The 15,930-nt window shown below is 47.4% G+C and overlaps 1 protein-coding gene across 1 annotated transcript; it reads left to right on the top strand.

Moving 5' to 3' along the window:
* The first annotated feature begins 8,227 nt into the window (after window positions 1-8,227).
* Window positions 8,228-15,790, top strand: RCVRN (recoverin). Its single transcript, XM_008072470.1, has 3 exons — window positions 8,228-8,712; window positions 13,679-13,790; window positions 15,529-15,790. Exons 1-3 carry the CDS (start codon window positions 8,332-8,334, stop codon window positions 15,642-15,644), a joined length of 609 nt encoding a protein of 202 aa, XP_008070661.1. The 5' UTR covers window positions 8,228-8,331; the 3' UTR covers window positions 15,645-15,790.
* The last annotated feature ends 140 nt before the right edge of the window (window positions 15,791-15,930 follow it).

The raw sequence follows: 15,930 nt of genomic DNA, 5'->3' as shown, positions 1-15,930 counted from the left end.
TAAGTTGTAGTTGTGTATAGACTGGCATTCCTCCAGCCCCATTCTCCATGTAGACAGAGGGATGTGTAGACCTTTCTGGAGAGTAAGAGCATTGCACCTTTTCCACATTTAATCCTCTGGGATTTAAAAATTACATAAACTACCACCATGAGGCATTTGCCTGGTGGGTAGAAGATAGACAGCAAGATTTTAATCACCTGGTCACCAGACCATCACAGCCTATGTGCAACTCCAGTGTCAGAAATTTCTTGTTTGTCTTAAATAATTCCTCACTTTACAGATAGGAAGAGTGAAGCTCAAAGAAAGCTAGTGAGTGCAGTGAAATGGCCCATAAATTAAGAGAAGCCACCCTGTCCCTATTAGCAGGGGCTCCCCTCTGGGTGAAATCAAGATTAGGATGAAGTTGAGAAAATCTAAAAGTACATTTTGGAGTAGCAAGCACACTATTTGAGTTTTGTTTTAGGTTTGGGTGCTTAGGTTAGAAGAGGATGTGGCTGGGTTTATTCAGGATGGGTGAGTCTGGGCTATCTGTGAGAACATCTCAATGGATGGTCAGTTTCTGAGAACAAGGCATCCCCTTCTATTTGCCTTCACCTGGGAGACGCTGATGCACAAGATTGGTCTGTGAAAGCCTGATTTAAAAAAAAAAAATCTCTAAGACAAATAGTGTTCAAAGGGAGTTGGTTGCCATGACAACCTCCAGGAAGAGTTGCTTGTTACCCTCTATTTTTTCTAGTGTTCTCAATCTGTGCTGCAGCACACAGTTGACTTGAGCCATGTGGACGGTGGCCCTGGGGTTCTGTCAATGGGACCACCTTGGACCTCCTTTCTACCTCCACTCAACACCGTGTTGACCAAGGAGAATTTCTGCAGCGGGAGACACATCTCCACCTGTCAGGGCTGATTAATGACCAAGCAACCAGAAGCATTGTACAAATTCACGAACCAGGGGTTTGTTTCTATACTCTTGGTGAAAACTAGTCAATTACTAGATTAGTGGATGGGTGCATCGAAATCTTAACAAGCCAAAGTCCCTTCTCGGAAATGCAAGTCATAAAATTCAAAGGACGTCAAAGACCTTGACTTGTTTAGGTGATTTTACTTCCAGCTATGAGTATCCTTGACAAGGAGAGTTTAAACAGGAGGCTGAAGACCTGTTCGTGATGACATAGGTAGGGGAAAGCGATGTATAAATGTTAAGTGGGGTGCAAATCAACATCCTGCGTGCTTAGTCTGGACACCATCTTATTCCTTTTGTCCTTCCCACACTTACAAGGCCCCCTGCCACCACCTTTTTCCTGGCTTATTGAGTTATAAGTGACAGTGAAATTCTTTGGACGTACACAGTTCTGTGAATTGTAAAAAATTTATTGTAACCACCACCAAGATCAACTCCAAAGATTACTTCCTGCCCCTTCATAGTGAATTCCCTCCTCCCCCTTCCCCTGGCAGTCCTAATTGATTTTCTGACCCTCTAGTTTTGCCGTTTCTAGAATGTCCTATAAATGGAGTCACCCTGACATAGCCTTTTGAGTCTGGCTTCTTTCACTCTGCTTAATGCTTTGAGTCACTCATGATGTATGTGTCAGTAGGTTGTCCCTTTTCCTTGCCGAGGAATCTTCCGTTGCATGGGTACACCAGTCCACTTCCTTATTTTTAAAATAAGCCCTGGAAGTTCCTGGCCTGGGATCTTCAACTTGTTTGCACGACCACTCTCAGCTTGCTGCTTCCTACAGCTCCCAAACTTCCTTCTTCAAGCGCCAGCTGTGCTCACAAGGGGCTCTTGGGGGTCACACATGCCTTTTGGGTTCACGTTTGGTTTTTGATGTGCAGAAAGCAGTCGGGAACAGGAGGGGAAGGGGCGGGCAGGGGTTCCGTTGCCACCCCCTTCTGCTGCATCCTGAAACTTGCAGCAATCTCTCCCTTCAATCTGCACAGTCCTTGGCATCTATTGAGTGTCAGGAGTTGTGAATGCAGGTGGACACACCTTGGACAAGAAAGCCGGGGCTGCCCTTGGGCTCATCATGACCCTTTCCGGGATCTGTTGGTTCATCCACAAATTGAGAGTATTTGTTCTAGATGGTGTTTCAGGTCTCCACTGCCTGCATTCATCTCCTCCCCTTCTCATTTCCAGTTTTGTACCCTATACTCATAGTCATGCCTCCTCTGGGTCTCATCTGCACAGTTGTGTAGAGAGTTGCCTAAAATCCTCTTGCAAGAGATACCCTGGCGCTTCTCTGTTTATACTCAAATGGAGCTAAAATTGAGAGTTTCATGAGCTGTTAAAAATGAGGTAGTTCCTCCTAGGACCCCTGAAGAAAGCAGTAAGTCATTGCCTTTTGGGTCTTGTCCACTGATTTTTTTAGTATATTCTGGAGTCTACTCCCCAGGAGCCAGAACAGGCATGAAGACGGAGCCATCTCCCACCGGGTCCTTGGAGTTGCTGGAGTCTTACTCAGCTGGTGGTCACACTGAGCCTGGCCTAGGCCTACATGCCGCTGGGTGATGGCAGAAATAGGACCAAACCCAGTCAGGCTATAGATGTGACGTCCAAGTTAAATACTCCTCTAAGCTATGTCTTGTTCATGCTCTGCTCAGTGAAAGGTGAGCCTTGAAGGCAGTTGGGCTCCTCTCCAAGCGAACCAGAAATGTTCCTGGATCCAGGCCAGATGAAGATTAGGGCCAGGAAGACTGAGCCCCCAGGGTCCCAAGGTGGGTAGCAAGGGTCTATGCTGCCAGGACTCTACTGTACTGAGTCTTGCCAGGGAGGGCTTTCAGTATGTCTCCCACAGGAGTATTCTATCTGCTGGGGCTTTCCTGAAGGTAAAGGACCAACCCCTGTTGCAGTAGGTTAGGTTGAGAATAGGGCAGATGGAGGACAAAAAACAACACTCTGATTCTCCCAACTTTCTAGATACAGGGTTGTGGTTGTCCTGAGCCTTTGTTGGGAAGTGTATCAGGAGCTGGATGGGGTCAGGACAATGACCTTTGGAGATACTCTGTGTGGTATTGGGGACATTGTTCCTTTGCGTCTGAGGGAAATTTCTGATGGGATAGCCGTGGTGGAACACAGGGCACACAGGTACCTCTCATGGGGATGGTGTGACGGGGAGACCAAGAGGGAAAGCCTGTTGTGCACAGGACTGGCCCTGCTCTGCTGCCTCCTTTGTCCCATAACCTGAGGATAAGTCACATCCCCTGGCCGGGACCTCTGTGTAGTCCCCTGGACTCCCCTGCAGCAGACTGGCTCTTGGGAATTGTGGGTTCCAGGCAGCCGTGTGGACCCAAGGACAGACATTCAAAGGGACATCAGCCATCCTTGGTGACAGGGGCCCCAAATTTGCATCTCTTCCCTTCCCTTAGGAAGGAGATGACCAGAAGCATCCTCTTCACAGACACAAGCACATTAGCAAACCCTATGAAAGTGGAATTTTCTAACAAAATAAACTTGCTTGTTTGGTCTGTTTTCTGTAACTTTTGCTAAATACTTTATACATTTTTAACGTTAAAAAGCTGTGTCTCCTGCCAGCATTCCTCACCCCGGTATGAATGTGTTTACTCCACATTGTATATCCTTCCATCCTCTGGCTGCCTAGATCAGTAAATAAAATCGATGTAATATAATTTATAAGTAACACTGTTGAAACTCTGATCCCAGTGGAGGCTGTAACCCACCCTTCCCTACTCCCAACCCCTCCTGGTCCCCCGTAATAGCATTTGTGTGTATTAATGCTAAAGAATTAAATGTTTAAAGAGTTTAAATTTTGAAGGCGTTTGCTATATATAATTGTCCTGCATTATTATAAAGAGTTTTCAAGAAGTTAAATCCTATCTCATTTTTTTCTTCGGCTCTGTGTGTGCTCTTGAGATGCTTAGATTTATCCCACGTAAAATAAACTGTCCCGAGACACTGGGTCCTGCTGGGCGACCCTTCTTCCTGGAGGGCTGTCAAATTCTCCTTTTTATGACTGGTTTCAGCAATCCTCTCAGGCTCTCAGGACTGGTGACGATTTTATTCCCGATGACTTAGCAGAGGGACAAAGGACACTCGGACGTTGATGCCCAGATGGATATTATGCTGCTAGTCCCAGCCCCTTCCACCTTTGGGACCCCTGACAACTGTTTCTTTTCTCATTCATTCGTTTGTTTATTCATTCACTAATCCTTGAGCATCTATTATATATACCAGACACTGCTCCTGATACTGGAAACACATCAGTGAATGAAACAGAGCATGCTCTCAGGGATCTTACATTCTAGCAGGGAGACAGACAAAAACAATAGACCTAGTAACTGCTTTATGCTCTGTGGGTCTGGTTGATATTGTGTGTCATGAAAAAAGAGAAATGGCATGGTGAGGACAGGTAAGTCGCAGTATTCAATAGAGTCGTTGGAGTGGCCTTGCTGAGCAGGTGATATTTGATCAAAGACAAGGAGACCTGGCAGGTCACTGGGGAAAAATGTTGTAGGCAGAAGGGACACCCAGATGTTTGAGGCCAATGTGTCTGGAACTGAGGGAGTGAGGAGGAGAGAACAGATGACCTTCTAGAAATGGTGGGGCAGGGCTGGTGCTGCCGATCACGGGTCTTTGACTTGGACTCTGAGGGAGTCAGGCAGCCATCATGCGTAGCCTGACTTGGTGGCTGTGGGGCTCTGTGCTATAGGGGAGCAAGAGCAGAGGCAGGGAGGCCTGTTAGGAGGGAGAGGCGACCCTGCCTGCAGGAAGTGGGTGCAGTGGAGGCTGGGAGAGTGGTCAGACTCTGGATGCACTTTGGAGATACAGCCAAGGTGATTTCTGGACAGATTGGAGTGAGCTGTGACAGCAAGAGGATGACGCCAAGGATTTCAGTCTGAGCAACCCAAAGGATGGATTGCCATTTTCTGTGACGAACAGCTGTGGGAGGAGGGTTCTTCCCCATTCTCCATCTTCCCTGTCACCTCCATACCTCCCTTTTCTCTGTCAACGCAGGCTCCTCTGCAGATGTTGGCTCCAGGCCAAGGGGTCATCCTGGCCTTCAGCTCGTAGCAGGAGAGGTAGAGGAATGGAGAAGGGGTGAGGTCTGGGCCCCAGCTACCAGCCAAGATGAAGCTCCTGCTGGAGGGACAAGGCCAGCCTCTGGGAAGCATCAGCCCCTTTCAGTTCAGGCAAGGCTGAGAGGATGAGACACAAGCTGAGATTCTCTGTCTGGAGGCAAGGCCTTCTCCCCAACATTCGGGAGAGTTTATGGCCCCAGCTCAGACTTAACAAATCCATTCACAATACATCATCTCCAACAACTTGTTTGGCATAAACTCTCCCTCTGATAGAAGATGTTTATGCAGGTTTTCAAACAAACCTCCAGGTCATGACCCCTCACTCTTAGCAGCATCAACACAGCTGCCTGCAATCCCCTCCTGCGGGGCCCTCCTGGGCACAGCAACCTGGAGAATGTGGACTATACCAGACTTCTTCCGACCCAACCCAGGTCCAGCTCCTTCCTCCTTGCCCCTGGAAAGGGCAGAAGAGACCAGCAGGCTCTGGTGCCTGCCTCCTAACCCAGGGACACATGTCTCCCTGACCAGGGCCTCTTTTGCTGTCCTGGCACCTCACTTCCTCACCTACGGACGTGGAGGTTCTTGACTTCTCAGCAGGGGCCTCCTTGAGAAAGGAAGAAACTGGAATGTGGAGAGACGTGCCCTGAGCTGGACCCTGGAAGCCCTGGGCTTTGCTTTCTTCTGGCACTGCCATTTAGCAGCCGTGTGACACGTGCCTTTTGGAGCCTCTGTGTCTCACCTGTAGCATCAGCCATACCTCGTCTTCGGGCTTGCTGTGATGGGTCTGCGACCCAGTGGCGACCCAGGAAGCACTTCTAGCCACCTCCCACTCATGTGTCAGAGCAAGGGGCTGAGGCCTCTGGCTCCACTCTCTTTCTGTCCCCCAGGATGCATCAGGGCTGCAAGGAAGCTCTGGAAGGGAATGTGATTCCAGGGTGTGTCCTGGGCTTGCTTGCTTGGTTTGTTTCCTATCCTGTGTGTGACTGCTCTTAAGAACATTGTTGCCTGCAGCAGGAGAGTGAAAGTCTAGAAGAAGAGAAAGGACTCTTTTAAAGAAATAACATTCTCTCACAAACTGATGGGGAAATCAGGAAGTTTACACACACACACACACCTTGTAACATTAAGGTTTCCTGAGAGACACTGGAACAGGCCAGATGTGGTGCCTCACACCTGTAATCCCAGTACTTTGGGAGACCGAGGCAGAAGGATTGCTTGAGCCCAAGAGTTTGAGACCAGCCTGGGAAACATAGCAAGACCTCATCTCTTAAAAAGGAAGGGAAGGGAAGGGAAGGGAAGGGAAAGGAAGGGAAGAGAAACAATGAAATAATAGTGGACAGGGAGGCAGAGGGGCTGGGAGGGATGGGTCAGCACCTAGGTGCCTGAACTTCTTGGTCCTTCCTGAGCAACATCAGGTGGGCCTGGCTGTGGGACCTGCCTTTCCCCTGCTGCTAGCCTGGTAGGAAGTAGGATCCAAACCCCAGCTGACCTGCCTGGAGACTGTGAGGTTTCTTCTTCATAATTCCCATCCCTGGGCAAAGAGAGGCAGCTCTCCCATCCCTGGTGGCAATGCTGTGGTTCGGGGACTGAGATGTCCTCCCACATTGTGCTTGCCTAAGCAAAGGGCACTGTTCTCCCTAGGGGTGACAGGAATTCAGGTGTGCAGCATACTCACTAGGGCTCTTCCTCATGTTCTAGACTCGTACCTGAGCTGACGGTGGGAATGCAAGACCTGCCTCTGCATACCTCCCTGTCTCCAGCCATTCGTTTATTCATCCAGTCACTCACTTGGCAAACGTGTTATTGCCCACTCACTCATGGCACCATGTTGGACTGCAAACAGAAACTCTGCAGGCTGCCACTGAGCCACAGATATATTGTGTTTGTCCTACACCATATTTTTTTAAAATTTTGAATTGCTAATGTTTAAAAGTGTGAAAATGTTAGTGATCGATCACAGAAACAAAGAACCGAATGTCACATGTTCTCACTCATAAGTGGGACCTGAACATCAATCACAATAGCACAAGGGAGGAATCGGCTGTCACGGGACACTGCCAAGGGCATGGGGCACATAACAACACCAAGGGTACCTAGTCCCAAGCCAGGGAAAGTGAGGACCAGATGGAGGCTCAAACGTCACCTGCCCATAGACTACTTATGTACCTAATCCTGATGTGTACCCTGATGTGTATCGATATAATAAAAATAAAGTTATAAATAGGTGCGTGTGAAAATGGCATCTAAAACTCTATTTCTGGATTTCTCTTGGATAACGGAAAAATCCCACCATCCCCTGTGACCACATTCACCGGAAGTTCCTCTGTGTGTTCTACAGACCTCACTTCTCCCTGCGGTTTGCAGCCCACCTGCCTCACTCCCTTGGTCTACCTGCTGGCCCCTGCAGGCAGTTTATCTTTGGATCCCTGTTGTTGATGAGTAATAACAAAAACTGATATGCATTTAGCCTTAATTATGTGCCAGGTTCTATTCTGAGACTGTTACACATGTTAACTCATTTTAGCCTCCCGATGACAATGAGTTCAACACTATTATACCCATTCGTTCCAGAAATAGTTACTGCAGGTGAGGGCCCAAGCCTGTCAGACTACTATTCTGGCAATGGAGATGCCATCGGGAATGACACAGACAAAATCCCTTCCTTCACGGAGGTTTTATTCTGTTGAGGACACAGATTGGGGCCTGCCGAGGGCGGCGAGGGTTGTGTTATTGTAAATAGAGTGGTCAGTATTGGCCTTGCTGAGAAGGTGACAGACAGCTAGTTAAGTGGCCATCCTGGGATTTGCATGCGGGCTGGTTTGAGCCCTTGTGTCCCTAACCACTGCATTCTAGGGCTCAATGTGAGAAGCCAGTCTTGCCCCAAGAGTTAGCACAGAAGACAAACAGGGAACATTGTTGTCCTTAGAAGGCTGGGGCTTGGACTGGGGAGGCCTTGGCCCAAGGCTTCAGCTCTGAAGGTTCCAATCTTCTGTCCTGTCCTTCCAGTATCTTCCCAGGAGGCCAAGATGAATTGACCGCCTGTCCTCGGCTCTTTATTTTAATCTCAGTAGAATTCTGGGAGCCCTCCCCACCCCCACCCCCCGCCCCCGACACACGCACACAAAGCTCCCCAGCTCCTCCTCCTTCCAAGGACTGGGAAGAACTGGTCGCAAATCCTCCTAATACGCCAGCATCTCCGTCTCCATCTCATACCAGCACTGAGCCCCAGCAGCCAGGGCACCACGCACATCCCACCCACCCAGCGACTGCCCAGCCGCTGCCCACTCTCCCTCACCCATGGGGAACAGCAGAAGCGGGGCCCTGTCCAAGGAGATCCTGGAGGAGCTGCAACTGAACACCAAGTTCTCAGAGGAGGAGCTGTGCACCTGGTACCAGACCTTCCTGAAGGAGTGCCCCAGCGGCCGCATCACCCAGCAGCAGTTCCAGGGCATCTACGCCAAGTTCTTCCCTGATGCCGACCCCAAGGCCTATGCCCAGCATGTGTTCCGCAGCTTCGATGCCAACAGTGATGGCACCCTGGACTTCAAGGAGTATGTCATCGCCCTGCACATGACCAGCGCAGGAAAGACCACCCAGAAGCTGGAGTGGGCCTTCTCCCTCTACGACGTGGATGGCAACGGAACCATCAGCAAGAATGAAGTGCTTGAGATCGTCATGGTCAGTCTCTCCCCTCTCCCCTTCGGGCTGGGTAGGACCAGGGTCTCTGGCGCCCAGGATACCCTGCTGCTGAGGCAGAAGGAGCGGGGTGGCGGGGGGTAGTTTCAGGCCATCAACCCTGAGAGCATGGTAAAAAAGGATCTCCAAGATGTCAGCATTAGTGAGAGCTGGGTACACGCCCACAGCTTCTTTTTCTTTTTACAGAAGAATCTGGGTGTTTCCTAATACAATCATGTGCTGCATGATGGCGTTTTGGGCAACAGCGGAACACATGGTGGTCCCATAAGATTGTAGTGGAGCTAAAAAATTCATAGTGATGTCATAGGGCAGTTATTTTATTTTTTAAAACAGTTTTAGTGTACTCTAAGTGTCCAGTATCTATAAAGTCTATAGTAGTGCACAGGAATGTCTCAGGCCTTCACATTCGCTCACCACTGACTCACTCACTTGCTCATTGGAACAATTGCAGTCCCGCAAGCTCCGTTCGTGGTAAGGCCCCTGTAGAGGGGTACCATTTTTTATCTTTTATGCCATATGTTTGCAGTATGGTTTCTATGTCTAGATACAAAATCCCTTCCATTGTGTTACAACTGCCTACGGTTTTCTGTAAAGTCACATGCTGCACAGGTTTGTAGCCGAGGAGTGATGGACTAGACCATACAGCCTGGGTGCATAGTAGGTAGTACCATCTTGGTTTATAGGAGTACCCTGTGAAGTTCGCACAGTGAACTCGCTTGATGATACATTTCTCAGAACATATTCCCAACTTGAAGTGGGCATGATTGTATTTACAGTTTTTGTTTCCTTCCCTCCTTCCTTTATTATAAGCTTCTTCAAAAATTTCAGCAACACACATTCAAATGTTGTCATTATTAATTCTGAACATACAGTATACTTCAAACATAAAGTAGAAAGAGATCAGAGTTGGGGGGCACGAGCTAGTCCTGATATTCTCCCTAACATCGGGCAGGTCACTGCACCCGTGAGCCTCATAATCTAAGTTTGTCGCTGCGTCCTCGGCTCCTCATGGCTTCCCTGAGAGAACACACGCTTCCACCCGCTTTCCCACACACTTCTACCTGCTTTCCAACATGTTTTCCTCTGTCCTTCTTGCCCTCCTGCCAGGCCCTTTGTTGTAATTATCTTAGGTGCCTTGAAAATCATTTTTATCTAATACATAAGTGATTCATGAAATTTAGAATTTTATATAAGAGAAAATAAAAATTACCTTTAATTCCTGCATCCAGAGAAAACTTCTCTTAACAAAGGGGTATATATCTTTTCCAGTATTTTCTCTATATTACCTTAAGCAATTTTAGAGCTATGACATATTCACATATTATTTTTATCATACATTTTTCAGCGACCCTTTTATTGTGTTTTTCATATTCTTTTTAAACATTAATAATTGCCTAGAATTCTATCTTTTGGAAATGCTATAAGTTTTTTTTTAACATTCTTTTATTTTTTGACACTAGGGTGTTTCCATTTATTTCCTATTAGACCAGTTCTAGTTTCCTTTATTTAATGTTTTTTTACTTATTCTTTAAAAATTTCCCTACCTCATGTCAAGTGCTTTGCTTTTCTAATTCCATTCCTGAGATTAAGGGGAATGTTGCTCATATTTTATATAATTATTGTGCATTTGTAATGGTGCTTTCACTTTCTGAGTTCTTCCATTCTTATTGGGAGAAACTGTGAATAAAATAGCAAAGCATATAGCTTGTGGTCATGGGCTTATCCTCAGTGCTCAGCTTGGGCCTCCTGTCAAGAGTAGGCGTATGTCACTCTCGTTGTTATCTTGGGATAGCCTGCAGAGCAAGGTCGCCTGAGCTGGCTGTGGGGTCTCTGGGTGGCCTGGGATAGGGACCAAGTTTTCAGAGCTATGTTAAGGATGCTGGGCCCAGAAGACAAGCTGGTGCTTCTTGAATAAAAAGAGGAAGGGGAGGAGAGGGTAAGGAGGGAAGGAAAGAGGGAAGATAGGCGGGAAGGAGGATGGAAGAAAAAGAGGAGGGAGGAAAAGGAAAGAAGGAGAGACAGAAAGAAAGGAAAGGGGCCAGGTGCAGTAGCTCACACCTATAATCCTAGCAACTTGGTAGGCCTATGTGAGAGGATTACTTGAGCCTAGGAGTTCAAGACCAGCTTGGGCAACATAGCAAGACATTGTCTCTACAGAAAAGTTAAACATTAGCTGGGCATGGTGGTGCATGCCTATAAGTCCTAGCTACTTGGAAGGCTGGTGGGAGGATTGCCTGAACCCAGGAGGTTGAGGCTTTGATGAGCCACGATCATGCCATTGCACTCCAACCTGGCCAACAGAGTGATGAGACTCCAACTAAAAAAAGAAGGAGGAGGAGAAGGAGAAGAAAAAGAAGAAAGGAAAGAGATGGAGGGAAAAGGGCATCAACAGCTGAACTGTGCAAAGTGGCAGAGGGCTCTGCTGTTCACCAGATCACAAGGCCATGGGCAGAGAACTGGCCTGGGAGTCAGAAGTCAAGTGTTCTAGTCCCAGCCTTGACACCTACTAGCTGTGTCACTGTGGGAAAACCATGTAACCTCACTGGGCCCATGGCGAAAATTTAATGATTTTTGCGGCCTTTCCCATGGCCCTAAAGTTCTGTCCCTCCTACTTTCCCTCTCTCCAAGCATTGAAAGTAGGTTGGGCAGGCAGTCAGTTACTCCCAGCATTTAGTCAACATGTCTGCACAAGATGCCCAGAGCCACCTCCATTTGCTCCACCTCGGAGCTCTAAGTGCTGCCAGAGAGACTATTGCCCTGAGCTTCTGGGTTTGATCTCCTTGTTCCTTTTGTTATAGCACCAAGGAGCTGACAGGGACTTCTCAAAGCTGTTGACCTTCCCTCTCAGCTAATTTCACAGGCTTCACTGCCCCTGCCTTCCTGCTCTCAGATGTCTTCAGGGAGGCAGAAGGCTCTGGCCTACACTCCAAGCCTGCCCCAATGCCTTGAGGGTGCCCTCTGGACCTGGCCAGCTCTAGTGTTTATGAGCTCATAGAATCCTAGAAACTTGGATCTGGAAGAATGCATGGAGCTACCTTGTACCTTTTCCTGGTTTCCCAAGGCTAGCGTTGCACACCCGACTTCTTTATTAAAGAGGAGAGGGAGGTGAGAAGGATCCTTGAGCCCAAAGCTAAGCTTTTCTCTGGCTCCCTCCCTGAGCAGGTTAAAACAGGGGCTTCCTGTGCGCTGGGAAGACCTTTGGGAAGTTCTTGTTGATGCCTCCTCCCTCTTTCCAGCCTCATCCAATGTTCTTCAAGGCAATTCAGTGATAAGAAGGTGAGCAGTCTATGACATAACCCAAGGATGCCAGTTCTAGAACCAAACAGCCTGGTTTAGAATCTTTGCTTTTCTACCTCCAGCTAGGTGACTCTCTGCAAGTTGGTTGTCTCAGTTTCTTTATCTGTAAAATGGGACCAATAATACCTACATTATAAGGGTATTGTGAAGATCAAATGTAAAAATGTTTAGAAAAGTGGCATATATTAAGTGCTCAACAAATGTTAGCCATTATTTCCACAAGGCAGTCCAACTGGGCAACCATGTTACCATATGGACCTGGAAGAAGATGTTTACTATTCTAAAACCTCTGGACAGTAGGGTCTGAGGTAGTGATTCTCAAACTCTAACCTCAGGGCTGCCATGAGATTTTCATCAGGAAGCCTGTCATTATTTTCAATTTTGTAATAAATGAAAGTATTATGTCTACATGGTCAGAAAATTTAAAAAATACAGAGAAGTGCAAAATAAGAAGTGAAAGCCTTCTTTGCCCCTTCCCCACGTTCCCTGTCCCTTATTAGTATCTTAAAAATACAAATGCCCAGGCTCCACCCCCAGAAAAAAAAATTTTTTTGTCAGTATCTCACTGTGTTGTCCAGGTCGGACAGCAGTGGCATGGTCATGCCTTACTTACCACAGCCTCCATCTCCTGGGCTCAAGAGATCCTTCCACCTCAGCCTCCCAAGAAACTGGGACTGCAGCACATGCCACCATGCCTGTCTAACTTTTTTTAAAAATAAAGACAAGGTTTTCCCATGTTGCCTAGGCTAGTCTCGAGCTCTGGGGCTCAAGCAATCCTTTTTCCTTAGCTTCCCAAAGTGTTCGAATTTCAGGCATGAGCCACCATGACCGGCTTCCCCCAGGAATTTTGAATCAGTAGATGAGCATCTTGTTAAAACCACTGTGTTAGAGGACGCCTGTTCCCCTAGACTGTCTGGGTACTGAGAGAGGTGTGCTGTGATGGAGGGGACCCAAAGTCCCCCGTGTGTTTTCCATAATGGCTGTGCCAATTTACATTCCCACTACGGTATGCCAAGGTTCTCTTTTGCCTACACCTGTTCCAACATCTGTCATCTCTTGTCTTTTGTATGACAGCCAGTCTAACAGGTGTGAGGTGATGGCTTGTTGTGGTTTTGATCTGCATTTCTCTGATGATTCGTGATGCTGAGCACCTTTTCATGTCCCTATTGGTCATTTGTATGCCTTCTTTGGAGAAATGTGTTTGCAGGTCCTTTGCCCGTGTTTCCATGGGGTTATTTGTTCTTTTGCTATTGAGTTTTAGGAGTTCCTCATACATCTTGGACATTAACCTTTTATCAGATGTATGGCTTGCAAATGTTTTCCCCCTTCCCATGAGCTCCTTTCTCATTTTGTTGTTTTCTCTGCTTGTGCAGAAGCTCTTTAGTTTGATGTAATCCCACTTACACGGTTTTGCTTTTATTGCCTATGTTTTCCATGTCATATCCAAAAGCTCACTATCAAAATCAGTGTCAAGATGCTTTCCTCCTGTGTTTTCTTCTGGGAATTTTAAAGTCTTTGGACTTACATTTAAGTCTTTAATCCCTTTTGAGTGGATTTTTTTGTATGGTGTAATGTATTTTTGTGCATTTTCCCAGCATTGCCAGCCCCTTATGGTTCCTTCTAACAAGTTCTTTCTCTTGATTTGGTACAGGCTATTTTCAAAATGATCAAGCCTGAGGATGTGAAGTACCTTGCAGATGATGAAAACACGCCCGAAAAGCGAGCTGAGAAGATCTGGAAATTCTTTGGAAAGAAAGATGATGGTGATTTTTTTTTTTCCTTCATTGCTTCTGATTTTACAGGCTTGGGCTGTTTCCTGGGGACCTCTGCAAGTTTTACTCCTCTGAGTCACAGTGCCCAGGCAGGACTGGGACACCACATTTTGTCATGCATTTCCAGAGCCATCCGAAGGGTCTAAGTGGGGAATGGACATCGGGTTCAGCAGGGGCCAACACTGAACTCACGTGACCTGAAAGCGAGCACCTCCTAAAATACTATGCCCACGCACTTCACTGGCCTTACCCTAGTCCAGCCCTGACTGGCACTGCTTCTTTGAGCACCCTCTCCTCATTTGACCCTGGCCGCTCAAGATGTCCTCCTTTGGCACTTCACCCCATTGGCTCTTTAATTCCCTCTGTACGTCACTCGGGGTCTGTTCATGTGTTGAGTCCTGTGTCCTGCTGCTTGCTAATCTGAAAACGGATCCGAGTGAACATTCCAAGAGGGGATGGTGTTAGAGGGCTGATGTGTTACTCCTGCAGGTGATGTGGGTGTGTGTGTTTCCACAGCCTATTTGCAAACAACGCCTCACAGCAAAGTTGGGCTCTGACAGTGAAAGTTTCAAGTTCTGTGTGAGGCTGGTGGAACAGCTCACACTTTAAAACCCAAATTTTACCACCCAGACTTGTGCAGAGAACCATCCTGGATCCTGACCCAGAAAAGATTAATCAAAAGGCCCAGAGCATAAGCCAGTGGAAATCAAATTCAGTTTAGCAAAGCTCTGTTGAGTACCTATTATATGCTAGGTACTATGAACATACACCCATGAGCAGAAGGGAGCGTCTGTCTTATTCTAGAGTTATTTCTATATCTTCCCTACCAGATCAAGTTTCCTGGGGGAAGATTTTTCTCTCCTGGGGAAAGATTTTTCTCTCTCTCTCATCTATTGTACACCCCAACTCTACTCCCTGCAATGGCTTCGACCCCAAGCATGATGGCATCTGGGCTCAGAAACATGCATTTAACTGGATAGATATGAATACAGTAGGCCACCTGGTTAAAAAAAAAGTATATATATATATTTGCCTGGCTGCAGCAAAGCTGTCTCTCAGTCCTGATCCCAAATGAGAAGATAGATCAGATCAGGGAATGTGGGGATGGATATATAGGAAGGATTCACAGTTGAGTAGTCAGTTGGGAGTCATGGGGCTGCCTGTGTGCTGTGGGGGCCAAAGAGACCTCTCTGCAAGCTATGCTCCCCCCATGCATTCCATTGGAGAACACCCCTCTCACTCCCTACTCCCCAGGGAGAACATCATGCCTGCTTCTCAACTGAGACTCTAGAGCTGGCACACAGGTCATTTTGCTTTGCTCGGGCCCCCAGACGTTCCCCCAGAACTTGAGGCTTGACACTTGCGATGATATTGAACATAATAATAATAATAATTCTTATTTATTGTTAAATAAATTATGAAATATTTAACAACCAGCAAGGCAGGGATCTCCATCATCAGAAGGGACACACAGCACAAGATTGGTCTCTTAGTGACCCCCTGCAGTGCCAGTCATTAACCTTTACTTGCAGGTTCATGGTAAAGTCCAAAGGGAGGAGTTGGATATCTGGATCAGGGTGAGGGTGCCCTCGGGGACACTGAGTAGTCAGTATTTTCATAATAGATACATTCATACTGGGGATGCTGGCTGGATGTCAGCCTCATTGCAGCTTGATTGGCTATCAGTCCTGACTGGTGTTTTTGTTTGTTTGTTTTTCCCAATGCACAGATAAACTTACAGAGAAAGAATTCATTGAGGGGACCCTGGGCAATACGGAAATTCTGCGACTGATCCAATTTGAGCCTCAAAAAGTGAAGGATAGGCTAAAGGAAAAGAAACCCTGATGCCAACTGCTCAGCTCTCCTCCCTCCGCCCACCATTCACACAACACCCGTGAGTGTACCTCTCTCTCTCACACATACACGTACACACAACCCAGGCCAAGAATGTGCGTACACACACACACTCATGTACCCACACCCCAGAACCACTGTGCAGCTCCCTGCCAAACAGAAGCGTCTTTAACAACCCACTGGTTCCTTCTTCCCTCAGATCTTCAGTGCCCCTCCCATCACACCCTGTCCTCTCCCCTCCCTCTGCCCCACCAGCCCCATGGCCCCATGCTAATCC

The sequence above is a fragment of the Carlito syrichta genome, unplaced genomic scaffold, assembly GCF_000164805.1.
Source record: "Carlito syrichta isolate Samal-C Ts95f unplaced genomic scaffold, Tarsius_syrichta-2.0.1 Scaffold315198, whole genome shotgun sequence".
NCBI classification, from domain to species: Eukaryota; Metazoa; Chordata; class Mammalia; order Primates; family Tarsiidae; genus Carlito; species Carlito syrichta.
The sequence above is the reverse complement of the archived record's forward strand: the minus strand, read 5'-3'. Positions and strand labels throughout refer to the sequence as shown.